We start from the raw sequence: 27,646 nt of genomic DNA, 5'->3' as shown, positions 1-27,646 counted from the left end.
ACAACAGCAACTTAAGAGCACACTGGGCAGCATCTGATACAGGCTTCCCAAACACCCTTCCCAGCTGCCTGCCCATTTTAGTCTTCCATCTATATTGCAAATATTTCTGATTTTGTCTTCATCTGCTCTCTTTAAATATGCCTCCCCTACAAGGGATGATAAACACTTTATGTTTCATTCTCCATTCAAGGTGTCCACTGTTTGAGACAGGAGGGTTAGCGAAGTGGGCTTTTGATTCAACAGAGCGTCCGTTCTTACATTCTCTGACGTGTAGAGGAGGTGGGCTGTGTTTTAATCCATTTTTGAACGTATTCCGAATAGGGAATAGGTGGAATAAATTAACAATTGCCTCCAAAGGATCCCAAAAGCTTTACATTCTCTAACCCACAGCGTTAATTAAGACTGCTCGGGAGCAGAGTGAAACTCTTTGCATATGTTCAGCGGCACTCCTTTCTTCCAAAAGGTGACACTGCAAACAAGGGCCGCATTTCCAGCGTCCCGGCACTGGACCGACAACCTTTTTGCCAGGGAAAAGTGGACGAGAAGGCAAAGGGAGGCGCGGTCGGAGGCGGGCCAGGGGCGGAACCTTTGTGCGGCGACTCCCGCAGGCCCCGCCCGGCACCATTAGACAGAAGCACCATCACCAGCATGGCAGCAACAATGGAACTCCCGCGGGCTGCCTGGCGGGTGAGTTGGGAAGGGGGGTTGGAGGTGAGGGGTGCCCAGTGCACTGGGACTGGGCAATCTCCTCCCCCGCTGCTCACATCCAAGTAGAAGAGAGGGGGGCTACACTTCCGGAGTGGAGGGGTGGTGGGCACGGAGCATTTCACAAATAGCTCCGGGTGGAAACGTGACTCCCCCCCCAACACACCCAGTTAGAATCGCCCCTCTCCTTTGCGAATCCTTCCTCTGCTTTCTCCGAACTCTTCTTTCCGTGACCAGGACACGCGGAGTTCCCATGTTCTTTCAGATGAGAGGTAGTAGCTTGCATCTCTCCAGCCAGCCCCGCGACCTGGGGGTCCCAACCACTGAGCTGACCTTCCCCAGATTTTCCCCTCCCAAGTCACACTTGCCATCCCGCATTCCCACGTACTCTCCTCCTCAACGCCCGCAACTTGACTAGTGTCCAGCTGCAGCCCCCTGCCCCAGTTGACTCCATTTTGAGCAAGCGGGAGCTCCCCTTCCTCATACCCGCGCCCCCATCAGTTTTCCGTGATCTGTCAGGGAGGGCACCAAGTAGCCCTGTTTACAGTCAATCATGCCCCTGTTGTTTGCGCCTTCAGCCCCATCCATTTCTCAACAGCTGTTTCCCAAAGGCACAGGCATCTGCCCGCTAGTCACCAGACATATGCTTGTCACCAGATCATACTCTTCCCTCAAGAGAAACTCGCTAGTCCTCAAAAGAAGTCTCACAACACATCCTTGCCCAACCTGGGACCTTCTGGATGGTCGGTTGCAATTCCCATTGTGTCCAGCTGACTGGGAATGATGGGAGTTGCTGTCTAATGCATCTGAAGGGCACCGTATTGGGCAAGGCTGAGCAAAGTTTACTTCATGTGCTCCTCATGGAACTGCTTCCTAGAGAGACAGCTGTAACCTGGAATGGGGGCACTTGCTGCCAGGGGCATTAGCTTGCCTCTCTGTGTGTAATTCACCAGGGCTTTTAATTTGTGACACAGGAAATTATTTTTACAATTGGAAAATTTCTGGAATGTCTACTTTTTGTTTAATTGTTCGAGGCTGCTTCCTCCACCCTACTGCAAATGGTACTGCCTTCTAATGCATTCATTTGACCCACCCAGCTTATGCCACTTAATATTCCATCTGACTCAGGGTAGATTTTTCAAGAACAATATCATCCTTATATTCTTCAATGATCCCAGGGAGCAAAATCCTCTAGCTTTGCCAGCCTTTCACAATGTTGTACTCTCCAGATGGCATACAACTCCCAGAACCACCAGCCTAGGCAGGACTAGAGAATGGCAGTGCTAGAGTTATGAAGACCTTGGAATAAAAAGCTGTTTCTCTCCCTGTTTTTTCCCATCCCTTCTCTTCTGCAAATAATTTTTAAGGAGGTTATTCACAGAATGATAGTGAAATGATCCTTCCAATTAAAATCGCATGTTTCTAATGCCAGCAGTGGAAGACACACTAAAATACACGCTGGCACATGTGGGCTTGGCTGTAGGGTTACAGAAGTTCACGTTGGGTGATGAGGAAATAAATGTGAATTCATTTCTTCGGATATTTGGCAGTGCCACCTAGTGAGGGAGGCTGGCTATGGCACAGCCTGAGGGTAGTCAAAAACAGATGTTTCCTTTCTCCTGGAAAGGCTCCGGCTTGCATGAAAGAGGAAAACAGAAACAGATGCCCCCTTTCTGTGCTCCTTAAGCACAGTTCTCTATGCCTGGGATTCCAAAGGAGGCCTCCCTCTAAAACACTTTTTAAGGCTGCTGCTGAGGCAATGCTATCCTGCATCCTGTTTGGGAGGGCCAAATACTGCTCCCTTAAGTTCTTTGCTTCGGATCTCTTGCCAGCCACCTTAAATTGGACCTTCTTCTCTGCCTATTCTGGAATCTTGTCTCTATACCCTGTGTTGCTTGAAAATGTCCTTGTCTCCTGTCTCAGTCCCAGAGCTGCCCCTCCCTTTGCAGCCACGGTCCCTCTGCAGCATATCTCCTGCTTCCTCTGTTTAATTTGGCACGCTGCTCTTACCTGGAACACCGTGTGCTCTCTTCTGCTTTTTGTTTTGGATTTTTTGCTTTCTGCAGCTCTGACTTTCTGACATGCATCTGAGGAGAACTGGTACTTCCTGTTGAATTGAGCCGATTGTTTTCCAGAGGCCCTGGTTGGGATTCTTTCTTCTGGAGGAGAGGAGATTGTTAGGGCTTGTCTGGGATGGAAACAGGAATGTGGTTAGAGGCGCCTAGATTCAGGGCAGCCACTGTTCCCACTGAGCCCCTTTGTTTTCTTGCTGCTGTCATTCATGCCATGGCAAGAAATCACCTCCTCTGGTTATGTTGAAATCACAACACTCAGTTCTTCCTTGATTTGCTTAAGCAGGCTGTGTGTACTCAGTGGCCATCAAGCATACATTCTATGTAGAAGAAAGTCCAATTTTAGAATGGTTCTGGGCAGTTGTGTCTAACCATGGGCATAATGCCCCTGAATGACACCAAGGCAACGGCATTGTGGGAAATTTAAACATAAGCCCCCTGACAGCATGCAGAACGCTGGCCAAAAATCATGCAGAAGGCAAGGAGCCTGGGAGAGGCACCAGCAGCTCCCTTCAGACTCCTTTCGACTGCAATTTCCAAGTAGATCTCTAGATGAATTTCAGGTGATCAGGAAGGGGTTCTGATTCCCAACTGCTAAATTAAAACAAGGCCAACAAGGCTTTTATTTAATTTGTGTTTTAGATGAGCTATTAAATTTCCTGAACTGTAGCACTCAGATTTGTATATGCAGGTTATGGGCGGCGGGAGGGGGAAGCAAACAGTTTTGATCACAACTCCCACAAATCCTTGACTATTGGTCATGGTGCCTCACACTTGTGGGAGTGGCCCTGAGCAACTGGAGCAGGTGTAGAACCTCAAGCCAGGGCTCAGACCTGGCTCTCCTGCAGCCCTGATCCTAGCCTCTGGGATTTCTCAGGCATGCACTTTTCCCTGATCATAAACTAATGATTTCTAGACTTTGATGAAGATTTTCCCCGTCCTGTTGAAATGTTTCTTCTACAGCTCAGTTACTGGCAGTAAGGTCATTAAGTTAAAATATGCTGATATTTGGGGTACCCCGCCCCATCTCTGGCCTCACCTACCATTGGACCCCCCTCCCTTAGCTTCTCCAGAATGGAATTAGCTCTCAGTCTGAAAGAAGTACCACATCCCTGATCTGGGCATTGCTTACCCCTATATGGCTTCTGGGCTGGAGTGGTGATTGGCTGCCTTTCCCTGGGCCATGCTTTTGCATCTGTCCCCAGTTTACCTGGGCCATGTTTTTCCCCCAGTTTGGCACCTGCTGGTGGACCTCAGAGTCCTAGTAGAAAACAAAAGCAAACCAGATCCCACGTACTTGAACGGTGCCCATCTCTGCTACAGATCCTTGTCCACTGCCACTGCCCACCCACCGCCGGATGTCACTTTTAATTTTATTTCTGATTTTTGTCTTTATTTTGTTGTTCCTATGTATATTTTTAAATCTGTAAACTGTCCAGAGAGCCCCATGCATTAGGGGCCGATATGAAAGTGGAATAATAACTGTAATCATAATAACTGATGGGCTGTGACCTACAAAAATAGAAGGTGGTATATAAATGGAGTGAATACTACTATTACTACTACTAATAAAAATAGGTCACCTACAGTGAACCACTCAGGTGGCAATGCCAGCATGTTCTTACTCTTGTTTGCCTTTCCTTAGGAGAACATCAGGTGGGGAGATTAGAGTGAAGCAGTATGGAAAAACAGAGCCAAAGGAGTTCCAATATATATGCTCAAAGATGGAAAAGTTCCCCATGTTGTTCCTTTTCAGACTTAGGCATTAAGACAAATGAATCAGCTACATAATGAGTCAGATTTTGTTCAGTCTGTTGATACCAGTGTGACCCCTTTTCATGGCACCTGCCAAGGTGTCCTATACCTCCCACTTTAAAACTACATGTTTTCTCACTGACAGCTGGGATCAATATAAAATCAGTTTTTGCTGGTGCTGAAAATTGTGGGTTCAAAGCAGCTGTTCAGTCTGTTGGGGCTCAGGTACCATCTCAAGTCTTTCAGGCAGGTTCACCTCCAAAGGACCTGCCACAGGTTAGAAGGAAATACTGTCTGCTGTTCAACCAGATATAAGCAGGCTATATGGCACTGTTTTCTCTTTATCCTCACAACAACCCTGTATGCCAGGAAAGGGTGGCCCAAGGCCATCCAGTACCATAATCAGAACCTCAGGGGTTTGAACCCAGCAGATTTCCCTAGGGAAAGTCCAACATTCTAACTCGCAGGTGGGAACAGGTTGTGGCCCTATGGATATTCTTGGACTCCAGCCCCCATCAGTCCTAGAAGAATAGCCAATGTTGATGGTTGCTGGGACCTGTGGTCCATCAACATCTGGAGGGCTGCAAGTTGCCCACCTGTACTCTAACCATGACATTACCAGATGTTCATAGGGTATATAATACCCACATCTGATTTTAATTGGCGTAAAGAAAGAACTGACAAACAGTAATATCCTCTTGCTTCTCAGCCCATGAACTTTCCAGTAAAGCTTGTGATGGCCTTCTTCACCTGGTGCATGATGCACCAATCGTCCTTTGTCACGGTTTTACCACAACCCTGCCAGTATGTGAGGCTTCATTGTTGGGAATGAAATGGGCAGATCTCTGTAACATTGTAATGGTTCAAGGCAGCCCATAGACTGCTTCTGTATAATCAGCTTCCACGTGGCCACTGCCCGGTTATATTGGTCCACATGACCAATGCGAAGAAAATGCCATTGGTGGCGTATTGGCCATGTTATGTGCTTTTGTGTTTTGATAAGGGATGTATGTGTTTTGATAAGGGTGTTATCACAGGGTTGGGCAGAAAGAAGATCTCCACATGTTTTGGACTTCAACTCCCATCATTCCTGATGATTGGCCATGGAGGCCGGGGCTCCTGGCACTTGAAATGATGAACATTTGACCCCCGAAGTTTTCCCCTCTGGGTGTTAGCAGGTCTGGAGGCAAGAATGCTTGCTATGAAGATAGTGGTGAGTAATATGTCTGAATCAAGGAGCAGAAGCAAGAGGAACTGGAGTTCCCCGTCCCACATGCGTGCACAAAAATGCAGTTTGAACTGCTCCTGTGGTTTTAAGCAACCCTCCCATCTGACTTGGATTTGTGGCTTTCACCCCAAGGGACTGCTGCCAAGTTATTGTAACTAGAAGGCATTAAACGCTCCCTCTAGTGGCTGTTAATAATCCCTCTTTGCCTCCTAATCCCGTTAATTAGAGGTTGACTTAATGCTCAAAGGATATCATTTCACCCTGTGTAGTCAGTTTTGCCTTTGCCTGGGCTGTGGAGGCCTGTGAGGCGTTTCCTCCTGGGATATCTGATTTCTCCAGTTTCTCTTTCCCTGGGCTACAGCCTGGCCACTCCCCTGCTCTTTCGCTGCAGGGTATCTGGGACATAGTTTAATGTAACTGGGCTGGAGCTGAAGGCAAGGCAGATACAAGGATCAAGCAAATCGAGATCGAACACCAAATGGCCAGAGACATTTTACAGATGGCAAACTGAGGCCACAAGTTAGTGTGGTTGGGTTTTAACTCATTCCTTGAGTCCAAGGTGGAAGTACCTAATTCGGGCAGGGGTGAGGTCTCTGTGCCTGCAGACATCCATTTAGAAGGAAGAAACTGGATTAGTTAGTCCTGCAGTTCCAGGACTGCTTTTCCCCAGGGCTGTGTGTGTTCCACCTCAAAACAACGTTGCTGCCCAATTAGGGAAATTGATTCTGGATGGGAATGTGAGATCTTAAGAATCTCAGATTTTATTTATTTATTTATTTAAAGCACAACTTTCTAGTCCTCATGGACTATGGAGAAAAAGGCTTAATGTTCACCCATGAGTAAAAAAAAAAATCCAGTTATAGAATCCCACATATATTTGGAAACTAGACTTGGCAGAACGGAGTTGTTTAGGCATAGTAAATTGGTACACAGAAATAGATTTCATTGGTATAATTTAGGCCAGTCAGTTGTCCTGAGTGTAGAATTTGAATGGTTTTGGCATATCTTAGGGTTGTCAGTTAGGGTGAATGGCAACTAAGGGTCAGAAATGCTCTGTGGAGGTTTTCCTCTCTGCCTCCAAGCAACCAGCCCTGCATGCGGACGGAGGGTGGATTATTTGAGGCCAGCAGTGTAAACGTTACGCTTGCTATGTTGATGCGTCCAGCACTGTTCTGCATTCTGTGCCTCCCACTGCCTCCTGCTGATAAAGGGGATTTCTACCTGCTTTTAAATCAGCTTTCCTCTCATCTGCTCATTTCCCATTATGCTGGACTACAACTCCCAGCATCCTTGTTGGGAGTCATTGCCCAACACATCTACTAGGCACCAGGTTAGTAAAAGCTATTTGAAGGGTTCTGTAACTAAATGGAAGAATCTCCTGTTCCCACCCTGAGTGGAAATCTTACTTGTTCCTTCCAGCCACATTGGTTCCCAAGACAGTGTGTTCGTGGAGGCTGTGCTTCTTTACGCAGCTGCCTTCAAGGCAGACATTCCAAAGGTGCTTCTCTCCCAAGGCTGCACCTATTGAATGCCGTCAGAAAAGACCTCACCTGTTTGATGTCTACCAGGCACACAGCTGCAAAGGCTCTGCCTTGTGGCACTGGCCAGGCTGGCTAGGAATCATAGTCCATCTCCAGTTGGAGGGCCCCAGGCTGAGAAAGGCGGACTAAATCGATGAAACCTGCTTCCCAGTTCCTTCTGTCTCAAATGTCATTTTCCTCTTGTGTGGTAGCACCTGCCCTGCATGCAGAAGGTCCCTGGTTCCATTCCCAGCATCTCCAGTTTTAAAAATCCCCAAAGATTCAGAGAAAGAGAGACCTTTCTGCGTAAGTCCTTTGAGCAGCCTGCCATAACTATGTGTCTTCCTGATGTAACGGCCTACAATTCCCAGAATTCCTTAGTCAGCAGCATTCTGGGAGTTGGAGGCAATTACATCTGAAGGGCACCCTGTTGGTGGAGGCTGCCTTAGAGTTGCTCCTGGGCATACTAGAAAAAGCTGGACTAGTGATGAGCCTTCCCCAGCCTGGAGGCTTCTGAATGGGCTGGGCTACAAATCCCATTGGCCGTGCTGGCTGGGGATGCTGGGAGTTATAGCTTGAAACACCTGGAGGGGCAGGGGAGGGCTAGAATAGTCTGACCCTAGTGCTGTAGCCCCCTGGGCTTCCACACTCTTGTTCCCTCTCCTCCCACGTAAAATCATGCAGTTCTTTCTTGTTCCTCATTTGCTGCTTTGTCCAAGCAACACAAACCCTGCCCTGTGATTTTGGTTTGTAAGTGAGCCCTTAGGGGGTTTGATGGTCCTCCTGGACGGAGGGTCATGCCAGGAATTGGAAGAAGGGGATTGGCATGGCCTGGGTGGGGAGTGGGGTGTGCCAGTCCATGCTTCCTCTGGGCTCACTCACATTCATGTCAAGCCATGGGTTGGCAGGAAAGGCCATGCATCCATGCGCTTCAAGAGGACAGCTGGTTGGTCACAGGAGACAACCTGCGTGGCAACCAGGCTGCAGAAACTGGCTTAAGCTCTACCAGTGAATCACTGTGTACTTTCCAGCTGATTAGCAAAGGCTTCTGATCCCAGCCTTAACAGCAGCAAGTAACATTGCCCACACAAGAGAGGAAAGAGATAGTTTGCCTTAGCTGGCCTTGTGCTAATCATTCCGCTTGCAATTTCCGTGTTCTTTGCAGATAAAAAATGGGCTTGAACCAGGTCTTTGCTTTAGAATCTCCCTTCTGCCTCAGTGCAGGGCTTGATTTGCTCTCGTTTACCCAGGTGAGCCAAGCTAACTGTATGATGGGAGTGGGGGGGGAGGGGCTGGAGACAACTGGCTCTGTCCCATCAGATCCCTCCCTGCAGCTGGCTCTGCAGCCAAGCCGCCATTTCGGGCCTGGCTCTGGTTATTGAGCCTTGAGCTTCTGTTCAGAACCAACCCATCCCAAAACCAAACCCCACAAGCCTGAGGATTGCCCTCCCCTCCTCCAGTTCCTCCCTGCTCACTTTGCCATCTCTGAAATAAAGCTGTCGTCCTCCGTCCCAGTTTCTAAATCAATCTCAGCTTTAGATTCTCGTAAAACAGACTAATCTGCTGTTGCTTTGGTTTTCCCAAGGCACAAGCTTCTGGTTTCTGTACTTGATGGCTTAAGTCAGAGGGTGGGGAAAGTGCAGCCTTCCAGATGTTGCTGGACTACAAGTCCCATCCTCTCTTACCACTGACCATGCTGTTTAGGCTGATAGGAGTAGCAATCTGAGAGCCACACACTCCCCACCCCAGGCTTAAAATGTGTGCAGATGAAATCAGAATCTGAAATCAGAATCATGGCTGAGGGTGTTGGACTTTGCTTGCTGGGGGGATTGGAGTTTGAACCATGAAGGTAGTGAGGTTTTCTTGCGTCTGCTGCTCTGCTCTCCTTCAGCCTAGCCTGCATGCCTTAAGAGGATGACAGGGTGGGGATGTAGCCCCCATCCTGCTTCCCTTAAATGGAGGACCAGATGGAAATCCAGGTACTTTGAAAAGATTTCTTGTGGAGCAGACTCATTATGCCTTTTTATGGATGGTCACGGGGTGAGGAACAGCTCCCCCCATAATTCTGCTGAAAGCCATAACCCATAAATCCACATTACAGTTCAGAATCCATTGTGGGGAACACATGTTTCCATGCCTGAAGAAGAATTCTGTGTGGCTTTAAAACTTGCTTTTTGTTTTCAGTACTCAGGATTGAAAATCCTTCCCTGCTTCTCATTTTCTGACTTCCCCACACATTTCCTGATCACAGGGAGCTGGGTGTTGGAGAGAGAGGGAGACACAAATCATCTTGCTCCCCAGAACCCCTGCTGACTTACCTCTGTAAATCTTCCCCCTTTGCCAGTGAGGTTTGTGATACTCCATTTCAGAATGATGACCAAAAAGGATCATGCCACGATGGTGTCCCTTTTGCTGAAGTGTCTGGTTCCTTCTCCTGTCTATTCTTGTCTGCTGTGATTCAACAGGGGCTGAAGTTCAATCCTGGAGAGATTAAAAAAAAAAAAAACCAGGAGGAAGGAGCAGGGAATCTGTTCACGCGGCTCATTGGAGAATGGCCACCTCAGCAGAAATGGAAAAAGCAGCGTTCCCACGCTTGAATCGTCAATCGCCTGCTTTGTGCTCTGCTTGCACGGATCTTGTTGGGCATGGCAATGAAGGCAGCTCTTTTCAGTGCTCTGGCCCTGGTTGCTAATGCGGCAGCGGCAGAAAATGGGCACAGCGCAGGGCAAGCTCTGCATACAATGGGATGTCACCCACCTAGTTCCCAGAAGGCCCCTCTTTTGGCCCCTGTACTCTTTGCAGATTACACATTAACTGATGCTGTTTACTTAAGGGGAATGGATGGTTAGACAAAGCAAGCAAGCACATCTGTGATGAGCATGTCCCTGGAGCAGTGCAGAGGTCAAGCTTGCTGATGACATCAAATTATCTAGGGTGCTTAAATCAAAAAGGGATGGCAACGAGCTTCAAAAGGATCTCTGCAAACTGGGGGAGAACATGCGAGCAGCGGCCAATCAGAAAGGGAGATCGCGGGGTTGTGGTGGACGGCTTGAAAAAGTGTCACACCAGTCTGTGGCTGCTGTGGAAAGGACCAGCTCCGTGTGCGGCATAAATAGGAAAGGAGCTGAGATGACACAACCGATCTGCAGGATGACCATGCAGGATACTCCATATAGTTCTGGTTGCTGCACCTAAACAGGGACGTTGATTGTAGGTTGGGAAAAAAGCAGAAAAGGGCCACAAAAATGGTCAAAGGGACAGATCAAGGCCCCGTGACTAAAGGTTACAGCAGCTGGGGCTGCTGAGGTTGAAAAAAGGTGAGCAAGAGGAGACATGATAGAGGTGCACAAAATTATGCCTGGTGTGAAGATTGTGGATAAGGAGGCATTTTTCTCCCCATCTCATAATACAAGACCCCAGTGGAGCCATCCCGTGAAGCTGACTGGTGGAAGTTTTAGCAGAGATAAAGAAATGTACTTTTTTTGCTTTGCTCATAGTTAAACTAGGGATATTCACTATTTTTATTAGATTTATAGCCTGCTTTTATCCTATAACAAGCTCAAAACTGCTTACATCATTCTGTTCCTGCTGCTCCAAATCTTATCCCCAGAACGACAGTCCTGCGACGTAGATTGGGCTGAGAGTCCATGACGGTGCCAGAGTCACCCAGTTGGCTCTGTGCTGGACTGGGGACTAGAACCCAGACCGCTTGAGTCCCAGCCCCGTGTTGGTTCCCACTGCACCACATGGCTGCCACAAAACGTAGTGATGGCCGCCACTTTGGATGGCCTTAAGAAAAGAATGAGAGAAAATCACGAAGGATCAGTGGCCATTGCCTGCCAGCCACGGTGGCTTTATGCTGCTTTCACTACCAGAGGCTGTAGGCCTGTGAATGCCAGTTGCAGTGGGACGTGGCCAGGATAGGCCTGTGGCGCCCATGTCCTGCTTGCGAAATCCCTGTGGGTTGGCCACTGTGAATAGAAGGCCTACCTGGATGGACTCTTGGCCTGGCCCTGGAGGGCCCTTAATGACTGCTCCCCATGTAAAAGCAACTGCCCTGCTCTCCACGAAGCCCAAAGAGTAGCATCTTCTGAGCCACCTCTGGCTTCTGCCATCTCCGTATGGTGAGACTGGACTTCTGTCCAAGGGCAGGTTGCATGTCCTATGGAGACCCATGGATCAGAATTGGCTCTCCGGCCATCTTCCCCAAACAAGGCCTCATGCTGTGTTGGATTGCAGTCCCATCATCCCCAGCTGTCTTGACTAATGGGTCCAGGCATTCTGTTATGCTGTGGAGTTGCCCTCCTGTTAATTCCTTTCTTGTTTCCTTCTAGGTTTTGAGAGGAAGGTCATGCAATGTTCTTATTTCATTTCTTGGTCCTCAGAGATTTTTAAGTACTACATTCAAGGTGAGAGCATGCAGACTGTGACCTCCTGATTTCAGAGATATGTTCCAAGCTGGGGAGATGTGAGTGGAAAATGCAGGACATGTGGTGGGACTTCTAATTTCTAATTGGGGTGGTGGAAAAGCAAGTTTTTAGGCCTCATAGAGGCCTGGCCAATCAACTGTAAAGTGTAATTGTTCTGCTTGCATTTTTCTTCCCAGGCCTCAGATCTCCAGGTGGAACTGACCAAGCACCCGAACTCCAAACCAGATCCCGGGAAGCTGGTCTTTGGAAAAACCTTTACTGACCATATGCTTACTGTGGAGTGGAGCAGGGAAAAAGGTTGGGGGAAACCACACATCAAACCCTTTCAGAATCTCTCTCTGCACCCGGCCTCTTCTGCCTTGCACTATTCAGTTGAGGTAACTGCTTCCTGCAGAAAAAGTGACTCATCTCCACCTGGCCATCTTTGCTAGAAGGCGTGTTCATGTAGCTGGAGAAAGGGTAGAGGAATGATTGGCAACTGGGCAGTCGGATGGAATAGTGGGTGAGTGACAGGTGGGGACGATAGAGCAGGGGTGGCGAACCTCTGGCACACGTGCCACAGGGGGCACGCAGAGCCCTCTCTGACAGGACGCAAGCCATGTTGCCCCAGGATCGCCCCAGCAGCCGAGCATCAGATAACAGCGCACAGAGGGGCCATGCGCCTGCTCGGAAAGGAGTAGCGGGGCCAGGCAATGATGTCACGAGACACGACTCATTAGCCGCGACTCATCTGAGCTTTCGCATGGCTGGTCAGTGCACTGCCAAGGATATATAAATATTTGCTTGGACTGGTTGTGAGTTGTTTTTTCTAAATTAAAACCTCAGTTTTCAGGTTTTATTGTAGTGTTGGCACTTTGCAATAAATAATTGGGGTTTGGGTGGCAGTGTGGGCACTCGGTCTCTAAAAGGTTCACCATCACTGAGTTAGGGTTAGAAAAAGGAGGTGTCCTGGCATGGTTTTGATGGTTGGAATGTGTTTAGAATGGGCAGAAATGCTGAGCTGTGCAGATAAAGCTACTCAAGGAAGGCTTTTTCAAAATCACCCTCTTTTTTATGGTATTTTAGCCCTATACTATGGTTGGGGAGTGCATCAGGGTAGGGTTAGACCAGTGGTGGTGAACCTATGGCACGCAGAGGTTCTCTATTGGTAAGAGAGCAAAGTCCCTCCAGCAGCTGAGCATCGGATAACAGTGCACATAGGGGCCATACGCATGATCGGAAAGGCGTAGGGGCACCAGGCAATGACATCCCAAGCCAGGACTCATTAGCTGTGACTCATCCGAGCTTTTGCATGGCCAGTTTGTGTTCTACCAAGGATATATTGTATATATATATACTTGCTTGGAGTGGCTGTGAGGTGTTTTTTCCAAACTAAAACCTCAGTTTTCAGGTTTTACTGTAGTGTTGGCACTTTGCGATAAATAAGTGGGTTTTGGGTTGCAGTTTGGGCACTCGGTCTCTGAGAAGTTCTCCATCACTGCTATAGAGCCTCCTTGCCCCAGCATGCTGTCCTCCAGATGTTTTGGACTGCATCTCCCGTCAGCCCCAGCCTGCATGGCCAGTAATCCGGGATGATGGGCATCATAGTGTGAAACCTTTGAGGACACAATGTCGGGGAAAGGTGCAGAGAGCAGATGGCGAGAGACAGAAGAATTAGTGGGCTCAAAGGAAAGGTAGAGAAACAGCATAGCTACATAGCTGGTGGTTAGGGCTAGCTAAGCTTTTCCCAGCCCGATGCCCTCCGGATGTTTTGGACTACAATTCCAATCAGCCCCAGACAGCAGGGGTAATGAGCAGGAAAGCTGGGAGTTATAATCCAAAACATCTGGCAGGCCTAAGGTTGGGGAAGGCTAGGTTAGGGTTATTGAATCCAACCATTACATCTTAATTTTCTCCAGCAGTTACTATTTCTGGATTCTAGGTTGCAGATATTTATGGATAAGTTCATTTCATATCCCTTATCAGAATCAGTACATATAAGGGGCAAGCCTATACAAGTTTAGATGGGAACAAAACCCCTACAACTCTCAGCATGCTAAAACCTGCTTGCTGGGGCATGCTGGGAGTTGTAGGCGCCTCCTTTTTTTCGGCTGCCTATTTGCATAGGATTGTGCCCTTTCTTTCATTTGTTTGCATCTTGTCCAGACCATTAGACCATGATGGGTTCTAGAGATAACTTCTCATACCCTTGTGTGCTCTTTTTAACTTACCCTGCCAGGTTTATAAAAGTGAAAGCTCAACCGCTCTTTTTAAATCAGTGTATAGATGGCACTAAGTTATTCGGGGGAACGATACGAGCTGGGGGTCAGACTAGATGGCCCGGGAGACCCCTCCTGGCTCACTCTGTTTCTATGTTTCTCTGTTTCTGTAGGGGAAGTCTGAATTCCAGGCTGACCTAAACCTATAACTTAACAGGGTCCACGACACTACAGGGAGAAGCAATTAGATCATCACAATATGCATAACATGTTCATTTCCTCCACCCTTCCCCACCTCCACCCCCATCTTTAGCTCTTTGAGGGGATGAAAGCTTTCCGGGGCCCAGATAAGCACATCCGCCTTTTTCGTCCCATGATGAACATGGACCGCATGTTACGTTCCAGCCTTCGCGCTTGCCTGCCTGTGAGTATATTTGTGAGGCATCTCCTTGTCTCTCTCCCCACAGAACTGAGAACCCTGACATCTGAAACCATGCTTAAAAATTCCCCTGCTCCTGGAGGTAGCACCTAGCCATCCTCCTCCATGCCCTTTTTAAAGCCACTCCAAATGGCGGCCATCACTTTCCCTGCTGCTGGTGAATTTATTGCCTTTAAATAGGTGCTGCCCATCTTTCAGGTTGGCACCAGCTGGCCACACTCCAGTGCGCTCCAGCCTCTCTCCATTTGACTATTGCTGTGATTGGGAGCAAGCAAGACAAATCATTTTGGGATTCCAAGGATGAAACAGGGTCTGATAAGGCAAAACCTTATTTATTATGGCTATGCCCTTCTTTCTCTCCAAGCAACTCACTGTGTTATTGTACTCCTTCCCGTTTTTTATCTTCTTAACCCTATGAGGTACGCTGAGCCTAAGAGAGAAAGCACAATCGGCTCAAGGTTGACAGACCAGGTGAGAGCATTATGGTCAAGCTGGGATTTGAAACTGGGACACCCCCTCAAACCCTTTGGTGATCTTCAGTAATGCGGAGGAGAGCTGGGGGAATGTCTTTAACTACTCCAGCTTTCTCCAACCTCGTGCTTTCCAAATGCTCTTGGACTACCACCTTTGACCATTGGCCAGGCTGATGGGAGTCAGAAGCAAACAATACCTGTTGGGCCACAATTTCCTCACCTGTGGGGCAGAGTCAGGGTGAATGCAGAGGATGGCATGAGAAGATTCCCTTGATTCGTAGGAAAAGGGTTCTGGCTCGGTGGAAGAGCAAATGCTTTGCATCAAGTTACTCCTGGGCCCAATCCCTGAGTCTTTAGGGAAAGACTCCTGAGGTTGCCAGTCAGTGTAGACCATGCTGCTAAAGCCTGGGCCCAGGCACAGATTCAGGCCTCTGGAGCTTTCCCAGTGGCCGTGCCTTTTCCCCTTGGTTCACCAAGAGTTAGGCAGTTCCCCAGCTGTTGTGCAGTTTGCCCTCCCTCCCACTGGAAAAGGCTGAAAAGCTTTTTCTGAGGGTCTAGTTACTGGCAGTAAATGCTTTAAGTTAAAAAGTGCTGGCATTCTTCTTCTTCTTTTTTTGGCGCCATCTTTTTTGCCTTTTGCTCAAGTCTCATGCTGGTTCTTGGCATCTCCCGTCAAAGATATGAGGGTGCAGGAGATGTGAAAGGCCTCCTGTCTGTGACCCTGGCAAGCTGCTGCCACTCCAAGTGGGCAATACAGGGCTAGAAGGGCAAGAAGTTTGCCCCAGTATGAGGCAGCTTCCGATGTCCCTGGCAGACGGGGGCAGAGCAGGGAAAGATCCCGGCATCGAGGCTTTTGCGGATTGAGAAGGAGCGGGGCAGCTTCGCCATTCTCACTGGTTCCCTTTCTTCCTTTCTACGCAGTCCTTCGACAAGAATGAGTTACTGGAATGTATACGGCAGCTAATCCGCGTGGACCAAGATTGGGTCCCCTACTCCGATGATGCTAGCCTCTATATCCGTCCCACTTTCATCGGCACTGAGGTATGAATCTCCCTTCCCAGACAAGCCCATTTTGGTTGCATTCCTGCCAAACTCCTGCTCTCCTGTGAATGTGCCTGTTCTTTAAGGATCTCCACTGGAAGCTTTCCTTTGCTAACCTCCACAATCTAAGGCGAGATGGGCAGCAACCAGGGACAGGGCCTCCTCTGTGGTGGTTTCCCGAGGAAGTTCAGCTTCCTCCCAGGATATGCCTACAACACTGCCTCTGTTATCCTCTAGGCCAGTGCTTCCCAAACTGTTTCAGTCATGGAACCTTTCTGAAAGCTCTCTTTTTCCACGGAACCCTAACTCTATTTTTTTCCGATTTTTTCCGATATTTCCTGCCTTTTTCCTGCAAAGGGCTCAAGGCAGCTTACATCTGCTCCTCCATCTTATCCCCACAACAACAACCCTGTGAGGTAGGTTGGGCTGAGAGTCTGTGACTGGCCCAAAGTCACCCAGTTGGCTCCATGGCTGAGCGGGGACTAGAACCCAGATTGCCTGAGTCCCAGTCCCATGCTCTTAACCACTACACCACATTGGCTCTCTATCCCTGATTTTTGCTAAGCACTGTGAACCCCTAATATTCTTCCTTGTTTGATCTGCTCCTTTTGCCTGAGTGCTTTGCTTAATGTAGTAGGTTTGGACATAAAGAGAAAAACATTTTAAATATGATGAAGGAATAAAGCAATCATATGGTAATATCCCAAATGAATTCTTTCGATTATTCCCAACACTGCACAATAAAGTCATAGGAACCAAATGATGTGATGCATTTCCTTGTTTGCTGAACTGACAATCAAATAGTTGGCCTCATGTGGTTTCATTTTAAAATCCATTTTAAATTTGAGATTTTTCACAGAACCCCCGCAAGGCTTTTGAGCAAGCCTAGGTTTCCGCAGAACATCATTTGGGAACCGCTGCTCTAGGCAGTAAGTTAGGAACTTACTCTTCTCCCAGCCTTTGAGTGGAAGTTTGAAAAAAAAAGCTGTAGGTTATATCTTGGTTTTTATCACTATTCGATGCTCTTTGCTGGGGTGTGTGTAAAAATTCATATTGCTTTAGTCGTTGTTACTGTTTTGGTTACCTGCCTTGAAAATGCTCAGATGCAGGCTATACATGTCTTAAAGGATGCCCAGAAAGCCCAAATTAAGCCCGAGAAAGCTCTTCAGCCTTTCACTTGACCTCCCCTCTCTCCCTCCCCTCTCTTGAACTTAGCTTTCTCAGCTACCAGGTGTCATTCATAAGACCAGAGTTTGAGGACCATTTAGGGCAGAACCCTGTGTAAGCCTATGACAGGGAATTTTGTCTGCGGGGAATTTTGGACCTGTTCTTTGTCCAGACTTGCACAGGGTTACATCATTGGCTGTTGATGGAAACGGTTGTAATCGGAATGCTGACTCACGCTTGCATGATCGTGCACCCTGGACGTGTATAGTTGGGTAGAACATTGCACAGTGGGCGTCTCAGGTTTTTTTTCTTCCCCAAAATAAAGTTTCTAGACCTTAAGGCCAGACACTGCCAGTCTCCTGCTTGCCAGGGGCAAGTCTCCTTTACACCCTGCGGACTGATGGTGACAGACTTCCTGTCACTTTTGCAGCCACGGAGTTATGAGCCCAAGCCTCTGAGGAAGTTAGGTGAGGCCGCTCATGCCTGTCCCTCTGGCCCTGCCACTTGTTAGGAAACTAGGGAGGGAGACCTGTTGCCTTACAGGAAGTGTTGGGCAAGGACAGAAACAGCAGCCACGGGGAGTATCTGTGGGCACACTCGTACCTGTGGACACCATGGTGAAGACCCGGCTTTACTGTCCGGCAGGAAATGTGCAGAAATTCTCCTGCCCTTCTCCAAAGCTTCCTGTTAGTCTGTATGGCTGCCCTGTCCACTGTCTCAGCTGTCTGCTCCTGATTTTCTTACTTAGGATTAAAATAAAACAAATTCATTTCAACTAGGAAGCTGCAAAATAAAGTTCAGCCCTTCAGTGCCATCTTTATTTGATGTCAGAAGAGTGGCTTTGTTGTTTGGAACTCAGACCCACCCCCCACCTTGTACTTAGATTCTTGGGGAAATTATTTTTCCTTTAGCTTCACCACTCTGCTTTCTGGGAAACAGGTGTTTTGTGACAGGCCTGCCCATCATGGCAGCCATTTTGTGCAAGCACCCACAACACGTTCTCAAAATTCCAGATGTGCCAACAAACCCCAAGAAGGTTGAAGACCCTCCAGTAAAGTATTTACCTTTTCCTGACAATCTCAGGAGCCTTTCATGTGTGCTATGAATGTGTAGGGGAGTGAGGATAACTAGCTGGTAAGATAAGCTGGTATTTGTACCTCTCTACTTTGGGCTGCTTGGAAATTTGTAAGTGGTTCTGGTGGAATCTTGGCAGCAAAGGAGAAAGCAGGGTCAGAAGTCTCTCCAGCAGGAAATGGATAGAACTTCATCAATATTCATGCTATCATTTTTCTGTCAAATCAGTCATCATCCATTTAAATTATTTTTAGACCATCTTTAAGAGTAAAACTCTATCAATGGGGTGTACAGTATAAAAACAGACAAACATACAGACATTAGAAAATAGATATACAGTAAAATATAAAAATATGCAAATTAGAGGAGCAGACTGTGCTAATATCTCCTAAAGCCAACAGATTATGGGAAACCATCACCCACAGCCAAAGCAGATGGGTCTCCAGTAGCCTTCCGAATACTTGCAAAAAAGCAGCCGGATGAACCTCTGATGGAAGCAGATTCCAGAGGTGCCAGGCCACCACTGAAAAGCCCCTGTCCTTGTATTCACAGCCTCACCTCCTCTGGTGGCAGGCAAGATAGATGACCTCTGCTGGCAAGATAGGAGCCTCTGCTGATGACCTCCAAGTGTAGGCAGGCAGGGCAGTTCTCGAAGTAACTTGGGCCTAAGCCATTTATGGCTTTAACTGTTGTTTTAAATTGGGCTTGCAAGCACTCTGGCAACCAATGTAGCTGGGCTGGTACAGGCAACATAAGACCAAATGCCCAGCCTCAAGCAATATTCAGGCAGCTGTGACCTTCACTAGATGAAGCTGCCGAACTGTCTTTAAAGGCAGCTCCACCGGAAACAGATCCTAATAGGTGGATGTCACCTGAGCATGAATGACCGAGGCAAGATCCTCGAGCTGTCAAAATTCCCTCCCTCGCCTGCTTCTCCTGTGTTGAATTCTTGATGGTGAGCTCTTGGGACAGGCACCTGTCATTCTGTCATTGCTCTTGAAAGCTCCAGTGCAAGTTGACTGTGACACCTTAGCAATAAGAAATAAATTGCTCCAGTCACCTGCTTGTGGGCAGAGGGAGCAGATTTTTTGAAAAAAGAAAATGTGCAAGAAATTCTGCATGTACTAGCTTCATTTAATTATGTATATATTACTTTTATATGCAACACTTCATCGAAGGAGCTCAGAAGGGCATATACTACAGCATTATGAGGTAGGTTAAAATGATAAAGTGACAGGTCAAAGGTTACCCAGAGAGCTTCATCAGTGCAGATCTGAGTGGTCTAATTTTTACAGCTATACAACCCCCAATTATTTAGGATGGGGTTTGCATCAGTTATGGAGTCTTCTGCTGTTGAGGTTAGAAGTTGGACAAGAAGACACCTGACTTCAAATCCTGTACCACAACATAATTATTTTTTCAATATCTGAGTTTCACTGGCACAGAAATGAATTTTTAGTGAGGTTTTTTAAAAAATTAAATTATCTGAGTTTTTAAAACGTAGATGTTGACAATACAGAGTATACACTGTCTTGGCTGTTTTCACACTAGTTCCTGTAATGTGATTTTTAAATCTGTTTTTCCTCTTAAATTAATCCTGAGATCATTTTGATCTGGAAACTTCTCCCTCTTGGAATTCCATGCACCATTCCTGTGAAATCTCACTTCCTGCACTTTCCCTTGCCTCTGTTCCTTGGTTCCAAAATCTGCTCTTCCACTTGGGAATGCCGCATTCTAAATGAGAGAGGCAGAAATTAATCCCAAAGCAAGCTTGTGTTATGGCCATCTTCCCAGTACCTCCTCAAAGTACAGATCAGTTGATTCTGATTTCCCTTGCTTCTTTTCCTTTCCTTCTCCCTCTGCAGCCTTCCTTGGGGGTCGCCAAGTCCAACCATGCATTGCTGTATGTGATCTTGGGTCCTGTGGGCCCCTATTTTGCCACCGGCAGCTTCAACCCTGTTTCTCTCCTGGCTGATCCTCATTTTGTCCGTGCCTGGATAGGTGGCGTTGGGAATAGTAAGCTGGGCTGGTAAGTTCAATATTATTATGTGTTTCCTTATGGACTGATGGGGTTGAATTCTGGCATCCTCCTCTCCTCACCCCGGCCATTTGGTGGTTTCCCAGCTTTTGCACAGGTTTCTTCCCCATCCTGAAAGGTTGAAATGCCTCTCCTGAGGCTTAGTTATGGGCAATAAGAGCTTTAAACTACATTTGATGGCATCGTTGTTCCGAATTGCAACTCCCAAGAGAATCTCCTCAACTGAATATGGTCCTCAAGCTGCAAGATCTCAATACTTCTGATTTACTGTATTGATATCGTAATATCAGCTATCTGTAAAAATATTACAGCTATCTGTAAAAAACAGTATAAATGAATACAGACCATTAGAGCTAATACTCAAGGAAAGCGTAGCTTATAATCTGAGAGGCCCAGACATAAAGGCAAAAGGACTTAAAAGTCACGGAAGAATAGAAAGGCGTTTACTTGAGCCAAAAAGAGCATAAAGATGGAGCCAGGGGGCCTCTCTGGTAAGGCTGTTCCAGTATCATGGTGCCAACAATGAAAAATCTCTCTCTGTAATAGTTACCCATCTCATTTGGACAGGGCAGTCAAAGCAGGGCCTCTGAAGGTCTAAAGACCCTGGAGGAGCCAGTGTGGTGTAGTGGTTAAGAGCATGGGACTGGGACTCAGGCGATCTGGGTTCTAGTCCCCGTTCGGCCATGAAGCCAACAGGGTGACTTTGGGCCAGTCACAGACTCTCAGTCCAACCTACCTCACAGGGTTGTTGTTGTTGTGGGGATAAGATGGAGGAGGAGATGTAAGCTGCCTTGAGCCCTTTGTAGGAAAAAGACAGGATATAAATCGAAAAATAAATAAAGCTGTTGTTCAGGTAACATTCTAAGGTAGGTTTTAGGGCAACAGTGGGTGACCTTTGGCCTTCCAGATGTTTTGGGCTACAAATCCTTCAGTCCTAGTCAGCATGGCCAGTGGTGAGGAATGATGAGAGCTGTAGGCCTGTACATCTGGAGGGTCACATGTTGCCCTTCCCTGCTTTAGAGCTTTAAAAGGGTAAAACCAGTGCTTTCAAGTGAGCCCTGAAAACAGGCCATGAAATGAGTCAGCTGACCAAATGCAGGAGCAACCTGGTTGAAATACCCCTTCCCCACCAAGAATCTTGCAGCCCTTTTCTGGACCAGCTGCAGTCTCTGACCCCTTCTTTTTTTAACAGCCGTGCATTAAAACGTGCTGACTTCTAAATCAAACTTCTTCATTAAGTTGACTTCTAAATCTTTGCACTCTCTTTTTTCTTGTATTTTATGCTGCAGTTTTAAACCATTTCAATTTTTACACTGTATTTGATGTTTTTAAATTGTGAACTGCCCAGAAAGTTTTGGTTATGGGGCAGTATAAAATGTAATGAAGAAAGAAAGCAAGAGTCTACGAAGCTGCCTTCCTTGCTGGGCAGCCCAGCCCAGCATTTCTCAGCCCGGTGCTTCCCAGGTGTCTCGCACTGGAACTCCTTCCCCACCACTTTGTGCCAAACCATGGTCCTCACCCTGGGACGCCAGGCGCTTTGGCCCATGTGGGCATTGAGCTGTGCCTGCTCCCCCATGGCTTCTAGAGAGGGTTGCTCCAGCTCTCGTTGCTTCCCAGGGGTGCATTTCGATCTATTCTCCTTGCCTGTCTCCCTCAGCAACTACGGCCCCACCATTTACGTGCAGAATGAGGCCATTAAAGAGGGATGCCAGCAGGTTCTGTGGCTCTATGGGGATGACCATCAAGTCACTGAAGTTGGGACCATGAATATCTTCATGTTTTGGAAGAACCAGCAGGGAGGTGAGGAAATCGGTTCCTGGGATGAGGGTGGAGAAGGAACTTTTTCAGTTTAGATTCAAGGAAAGATACAGAAGAAAATGGCATTATTGTAAGCTGTCCCAAGACGTTTGTAGGGGACGGGATAGAAAAGCTGTTAATAAATTTAAAAAATATACCGGAAAGGGATTAAAAAAACAAAACAGCTTATTGCTCACATCAAATTATTCTCTTGTTTATTCCATGTTGCAAGACTCAGGATCTAAGATCCCCTATGGGTTGTTGAGTTCATCTATCCCACTGCCTTCTGAGATTTCGACAGGTGTTGCCTACACAGTTCAGAATGTAGCTTCACGATTTCTCTGACTAGAAACATCAGTCTTTTTTTAAATGAAAGTCACAATTTCACAGAGCTGAGATCTGTGCCCAGTGCAATGTCTAGCCATTTTTCTATCCTCTCCCTTCTGCATTTTGACAAATGGTCAGATCTGTGTGTATGAAACTTTTGCTTTGGTTTCCAGATCTGGAGCTGGTCACCCCTCCACTGAATGGAATCATCTTGCCTGGTGTGATCCGGCAAAGCCTCCTAGATCTGGCACGCAAATGGGTGAGCCTGAGGGGGATAGCGAGCTGGATAGTAGAGCAGGGATCGTACTGAGATGGACCAGCGTTCTCTGCCGTGACTGGCAGCCGCTCCAGGTTTTGAGGCAGAAGTTTTTCTCGCTCTGCCAAGAGCAGTTGGGGATGAGACCTGTGACTTTATCAGTGTAAAGCTACTGCTTTTCCTCAGGGTTGGTGGTGCTTTCTTAAATTGATCAACAAGGCGTGGGATTTAGTGCTGTTGTCCCTTGGTTGCATGGCCAGAAGTGTGGCTTCTAGATTGAGAGAGGTATTATTACCACTCTGTATGACTCTGGTGCACCCGCAACTGGAGTATTGTGCTCAGTTCTGGGCCCTCCATCACAGGAAGGATATAGCCAGGTTAGTGCAGCGTAGGGCCACAAGGTTGGTGGCCAGTTTGCTGGGAATGCCATATGAGGCGAGGCTGAGGGAACTGGGTCTCTTCAGCCTGGAGAAGAGGAGACTCAGAGGGGATATGTTGGTGACATACTGGTATGTGAGGGGGTGTCACACAGATGTGGTGTGTGACACCTCCTCCTCTGCTGTTCTCCCCTGCAGAGGAGGGCAGGACGCGCTCCAACAGAGCAAAACTCAGGGGAACAAGCTTCCATTTAGATGCCAGGAAGCACTTCCTGACAGTGAGGACCCCGAGGGTATGGAATGGGCTTCCACGGGAGGTGGTTGAGGCCCCATCAGTGAGGGTGTTCAAGGACAGGCTAGACATGCACGTGGTGGGCATGTTGTGAGTGGAGCCGGCTGGAGCCAGGGATCAGACTAGATGGCCCAGGAGACCCCTTCTGACGCGCTCTGTTTCTATGTTTTTCAATGGAATTCTTTAACATTCTTGAATCTCTTTCCATTCAGGGGGAGTTCAAAGTTTCTGAGAACCTTTTCACAATGGCTGACCTGATCAAAGGTCTGGAGGAGAACAGGGTCAAGGAAGTGTTTGGTTCTGGCACGGCTTGCGTTGTTTGCCCCGTGAACAAAATCCTCTACCAGGGCAAGGTGAGAGCTGAGACACACTTAGTAGTGCTCCTTTGGGGTTGGACTGAATCATTTTTCCCCTTCTGCCATTCATGAGGGAATTCTTTCTCTCTTGCATCAGAGTTACCATATCCCCACAATGGAAAATGGGCCTGAGATCACAAAACGATTTCTGAAAGAGCTGACAGATATTCAGGTAAAATCAGCAGGGGGAGAACTGAGGTGAAGGCATGGCTTGACGTTTATTTACTGGTTTGGCATGAAGGGAGAGAGCCAGCTGTCCTGCTTGTAATTCCCTGTTTGGGTCACAAGAGGGTAGAGTAGCCCCATGGAGTGCCTTGCATGCAATATGCAGTATGTACCAATGGAGTTTTATAGACTGGTGTTTTACTTTAGAAAAATCAAGGGATATTTTGTTCAGCATTCTGTGCCTCTAGATGTTTTGGAGGGCAGCTCCCCTTTGCCTTACCCCGCACGGCCAATGGTTGGGGTTATGGAAATTGCAGTCCAAAACTTCTGGATGGCTCTAAGTTTGCCTTCCCCAGTACATCCCCAGCAACAGACTATACCTTGTCTCTTTCTTTTCCCCCTGCAGTACGGACGGGTGGCCAGTGACTGGAGCCAGCCAGTCTGACACAGGCCGAGCGGTGCTCCTGCCAGATGTTCCAGCCTCTCTCTTACCACAGTTGTATTTACGACATGGTTCTGTAGCTTGGGTACTTCCGCCTTTCGCACTGTCAGAGCTTGGACTGGCTGTCCGCTTTCGAAGAGCCATGAGCTGCCTGCCACTTGTGGCTGCAAAGCACTCTGCATAGGGAGGACTGGGGCTCGGGACAGCTGCCAAGCCAGCCTGTCTGTGGTGGAATTTAAGCGGTTATCTCTTCTCTCGCTCACCTCCAAAATTCAGCTGCTTCCTGCTTTTACAGTGCAATATTGAGAGAGAGAGAGAGAGAGAGAGAGGTGAGTCTTCAAAGTTGTAAAACTCCACACACTTGCACACAGACATTTTTTAAAAGTAGTCAGATTCATGCAGAAGCGCACTTAAAAATTAAAATCTGAACAAAATTGCTGTTTAAAAATTTCAGTCTCTGATACCCTATCGGTTGGTGCTAAAATTTAGCATCAGTTTCCTGTGTTTGGAACTGCACATTTCCAGTCATTTCAAATGACTCTTTAAAACACGTGCCACCTGGCCCCATGTTTCAAACCTGGCATTGGACCCGGCTCTAGTTAGTCAATGATGCTTCACGTACATTAGGACTGGCTTTGAACACAAACTATTTTGTAACCCAGAGATGGCATTTTTTAATGAAAACTAAAACCATACCTTGGAGAAGCACTTTCCTTAGCTCCGGCCAGCATGGCAGGCTTCTAGTCTGACACATCTGCAAGTCACCAGGTTGGGGAAGGCTGGAATTAGGAGCACTGTGGTCTGCTGGAAAGCAGTAGCTTGGTTGTGACACACACTTCTTGTAAGAAGGGGTACATAAGCAGTGTGTGTCTGGAGTTGTGGCACTGGGGACAGTCTGAAAAGGATGATGTTGCTCTTTGTTTGCTCTCCTTTATTAAGGAGAGCTTAATAAACACTCATTTAAACTTTGCTTCAGTAAGGTAGAGTGATCCTGTGTCCCAGACATGGTCTGGAAGGACCATAAGATAATTTGCAAAGCTGGAGACAGAACTCTGCCCTCCGAGATGGGAATCCACACTCCGATCCCCCTGTCCCCGCAGCTGGCATGGAAAGAAAGGTGCCAGCTTCCTCCCTGATGCTGGGAAAATCAACCTTGGAGCGGGAGAACAGGGCATCCTGGTGGGTGGGGGGTTGAGGCTGAGTCTCTTTTCCTTCCTCTCCAAAGCACGCCAGCTCCAAAATGCGGAGCAGAAGGTACAGGGCATTAGGGATTGCCTGTGCCATTCCTCCCACTCTGCACTGGATGCTCTTGTGCCTCCAGGTTTGGGGGCTTAAGAACATCGAGGGCACTATCAATAGGATGGCATCCTGATTTGATCATTCAAGGTTCTCTTTCCTTTGGAAGTTGAAGCATAAAAGACAAATAAACATTCAGTTTCGATCAATCTGAGGAGTATTGTTTCAAAATGTTGCATAGCATGATAAGATCCGTGCCTCCGTCTCGTGCCAAGTAGATGTATTTCTTGATCTTGCACTAGCAGGTAAAGACAGAATTCATGCATATCTGGTTGAGCCCAAACATGCATTCAATTGAAAGTGATGACGTGCAGGTGGACAATACCGAGACTTGGATATGGAGATGATGAAATTTGTTTGGTTTGCATTTTAAAACAAACTGACCTTGCTCACATCGCCTGATCCAAAATGCAAAGCAGGATGTTGCCCTTCTCTTTCAGTTTTCGCACAGGTCTGAATTGCACAATGCAGTTTGCGGATCAAAAACTGTTTACATTAGTGTGCAAGAAGTCATATGCTGGAGTGGGGGCAGCACTTGCCAAACATGCAGGCACAGTGAAAAAAAAGAACAGCATAGAAAGCAAAATAAACGGATTTGTTTGTCCCTTCTTGGATATACATCTCATTTGTGCCATCATTAATTTAACACTAACATAGAAGAAGCCTTTGTGAATGATTACGTGGGTACACAGATCTCCTTTCCTGGACTGGGACACTGGCATTTCTAGTGCAGCCGGTGCCAAGAAAAGCAACGTTTGTTCCAAGAAATACTGTAAATAATTGACGGGTAACGTTAGCAAGGCAAATATTTGAGAGGGATGTCAAGAAAGAGCACCTCTAAAGTTAAGCGTGTAATGGATGGTTCGTGTGTGTGTGGTTTATTTTCGGAGAAAAGTGTCTTTTGAAGAAATGGGAATGAAGTTGGTGTCGCAAGTGTTTCAGATACACCTGTGTATTCTGACAGGATTGTTTTAAAACTGCTATGCCAGAGGAGGAGAGGGCTCAGAAATTTTCCTTTGTCATTTACTAATTGCTCTAGCTGTGACTGTAATTGCTTGCATTACACCAGGAGTAGGGAGCATGTGGCCCTTCAGAGGTTGCTGGACTGCAACTCCCATTAGCAGTACCCAACACAGCAAATGGTAGGGGATTATGGGAGTTGCAGTCCATCAATATCTGGAGGCCCATACACAGGACAGTTCACTGAGACAAAATAAGATGAATTATATCAGTTATAATTAATTGGGCCTCTCATGGTTGCAGTCCAGCAACACCAGAAGGGCCATACTCCTCAAAACTGTGGTATACTTGTTTTGCCATGCCCTGAATTGCGATCAATGGTTCAGAGCACTCTTATGGCAGAAATGTTTTACTTTTCCAGCATCTAAGAGCACTGCCAACCCAAGGATTTTTTGTACCTGAAGTGGAGCTCAAATTACTTATCATCTTTCTATGCTATCTTTTGTCCTTACATCAGGATTTCAGATGGTGTATAAATCAGTTCTGTTACAGAATGAGAAAACAGCAGGTGAAAATCCTTGAAAAAGCAATAAAGGTATAAATGAAATCCTCAGCAACTGAAATGTGTTTCCAACAAATTAAAATGTGTAGATCCCCTGTTGCAAAATCCCTTTTCTTTGTTATGTAATGTCCCTCTGATCAAGTAAGCATATTGTGACATAAGCCTCTTTTTCAGAGAATGTTTGAAAGCATGTTAACCCTGAGCTGCATGTTAAACGCCGCAAATGCAAATTTCTCCAAAACGAAATGCCTTCTCAGAGTAAGATTAAATTCTAAATTTTAGATTGGGTAGGCAAGCTGGCAAGTGGGCATCAGAGTATCCTCAGACAGCTCCTTTGGCCTGCTCCACCAGCTTAAATACAAATAAAAAAATAAAAAATATTTTCTCAGTAACCACTGCAAATGCTTCAGAGTGAAGTGGGAACCTCTAGCTGCTGCCATCTTCATTTCCCATGAAATGCCTCTGGGCAGGATCTGTCCTTTGCAACTGGATGTGCTCACCCAGAGCCGTCAGTTTCTGCTTGTTCCAGGACAGTTCTCAGATGTTCAAGGGTGCCCGCAAGTTCAAAGGATTGCTCACTCCTACTTCAGATAAACAACGTACAGAGTTGCTTCTTAGCAAGAAATCTCTCCAACCAAATCTGTCCATCTTCTCTCTCTCCTCCACTTTCTTTCTT

General features: G+C 47.2%; 1 protein-coding gene across 2 annotated transcripts; it reads left to right on the top strand.

Annotated features, from left to right (window-relative positions):
- Positions 1 to 599: 599 nt before the first annotated feature.
- BCAT2 (branched chain amino acid transaminase 2) lies at positions 600 to 27,021 on the top strand. Of its 2 annotated transcripts, none has more exons than XM_044447909.1 (11): positions 600 to 687; positions 11,615 to 11,689; positions 11,887 to 12,087; positions 14,222 to 14,332; positions 15,742 to 15,861; positions 19,968 to 20,131; positions 21,798 to 21,940; positions 22,438 to 22,523; positions 23,402 to 23,542; positions 23,643 to 23,717; positions 24,117 to 27,021. In XM_044447909.1, the coding sequence occupies exons 1-11, from the start codon at positions 649 to 651 to the stop codon at positions 24,153 to 24,155; spliced, it is 1,194 nt and encodes a 397-aa protein (XP_044303844.1). In that variant the 5' UTR covers positions 600 to 648; the 3' UTR covers positions 24,156 to 27,021. The 2 variants fall into 2 exon arrangements, with proteins under 2 accessions (XP_044303844.1, XP_044303843.1); XM_044447908.1 differs by lacking the exon at positions 600 to 687 and adding an exon at positions 7,990 to 8,530.
- Positions 27,022 to 27,646: the final 625 nt, after the last annotated feature.

This window comes from Varanus komodoensis, unplaced genomic scaffold (assembly GCF_004798865.1).
Source record: "Varanus komodoensis strain SLA01 unplaced genomic scaffold, ASM479886v1 scaffold53, whole genome shotgun sequence".
NCBI lineage: Eukaryota > Metazoa > Chordata > Lepidosauria > Squamata > Varanidae > Varanus > Varanus komodoensis.
The sequence above is the reverse complement of the archived record's forward strand: the minus strand, read 5'-3'. Positions and strand labels throughout refer to the sequence as shown.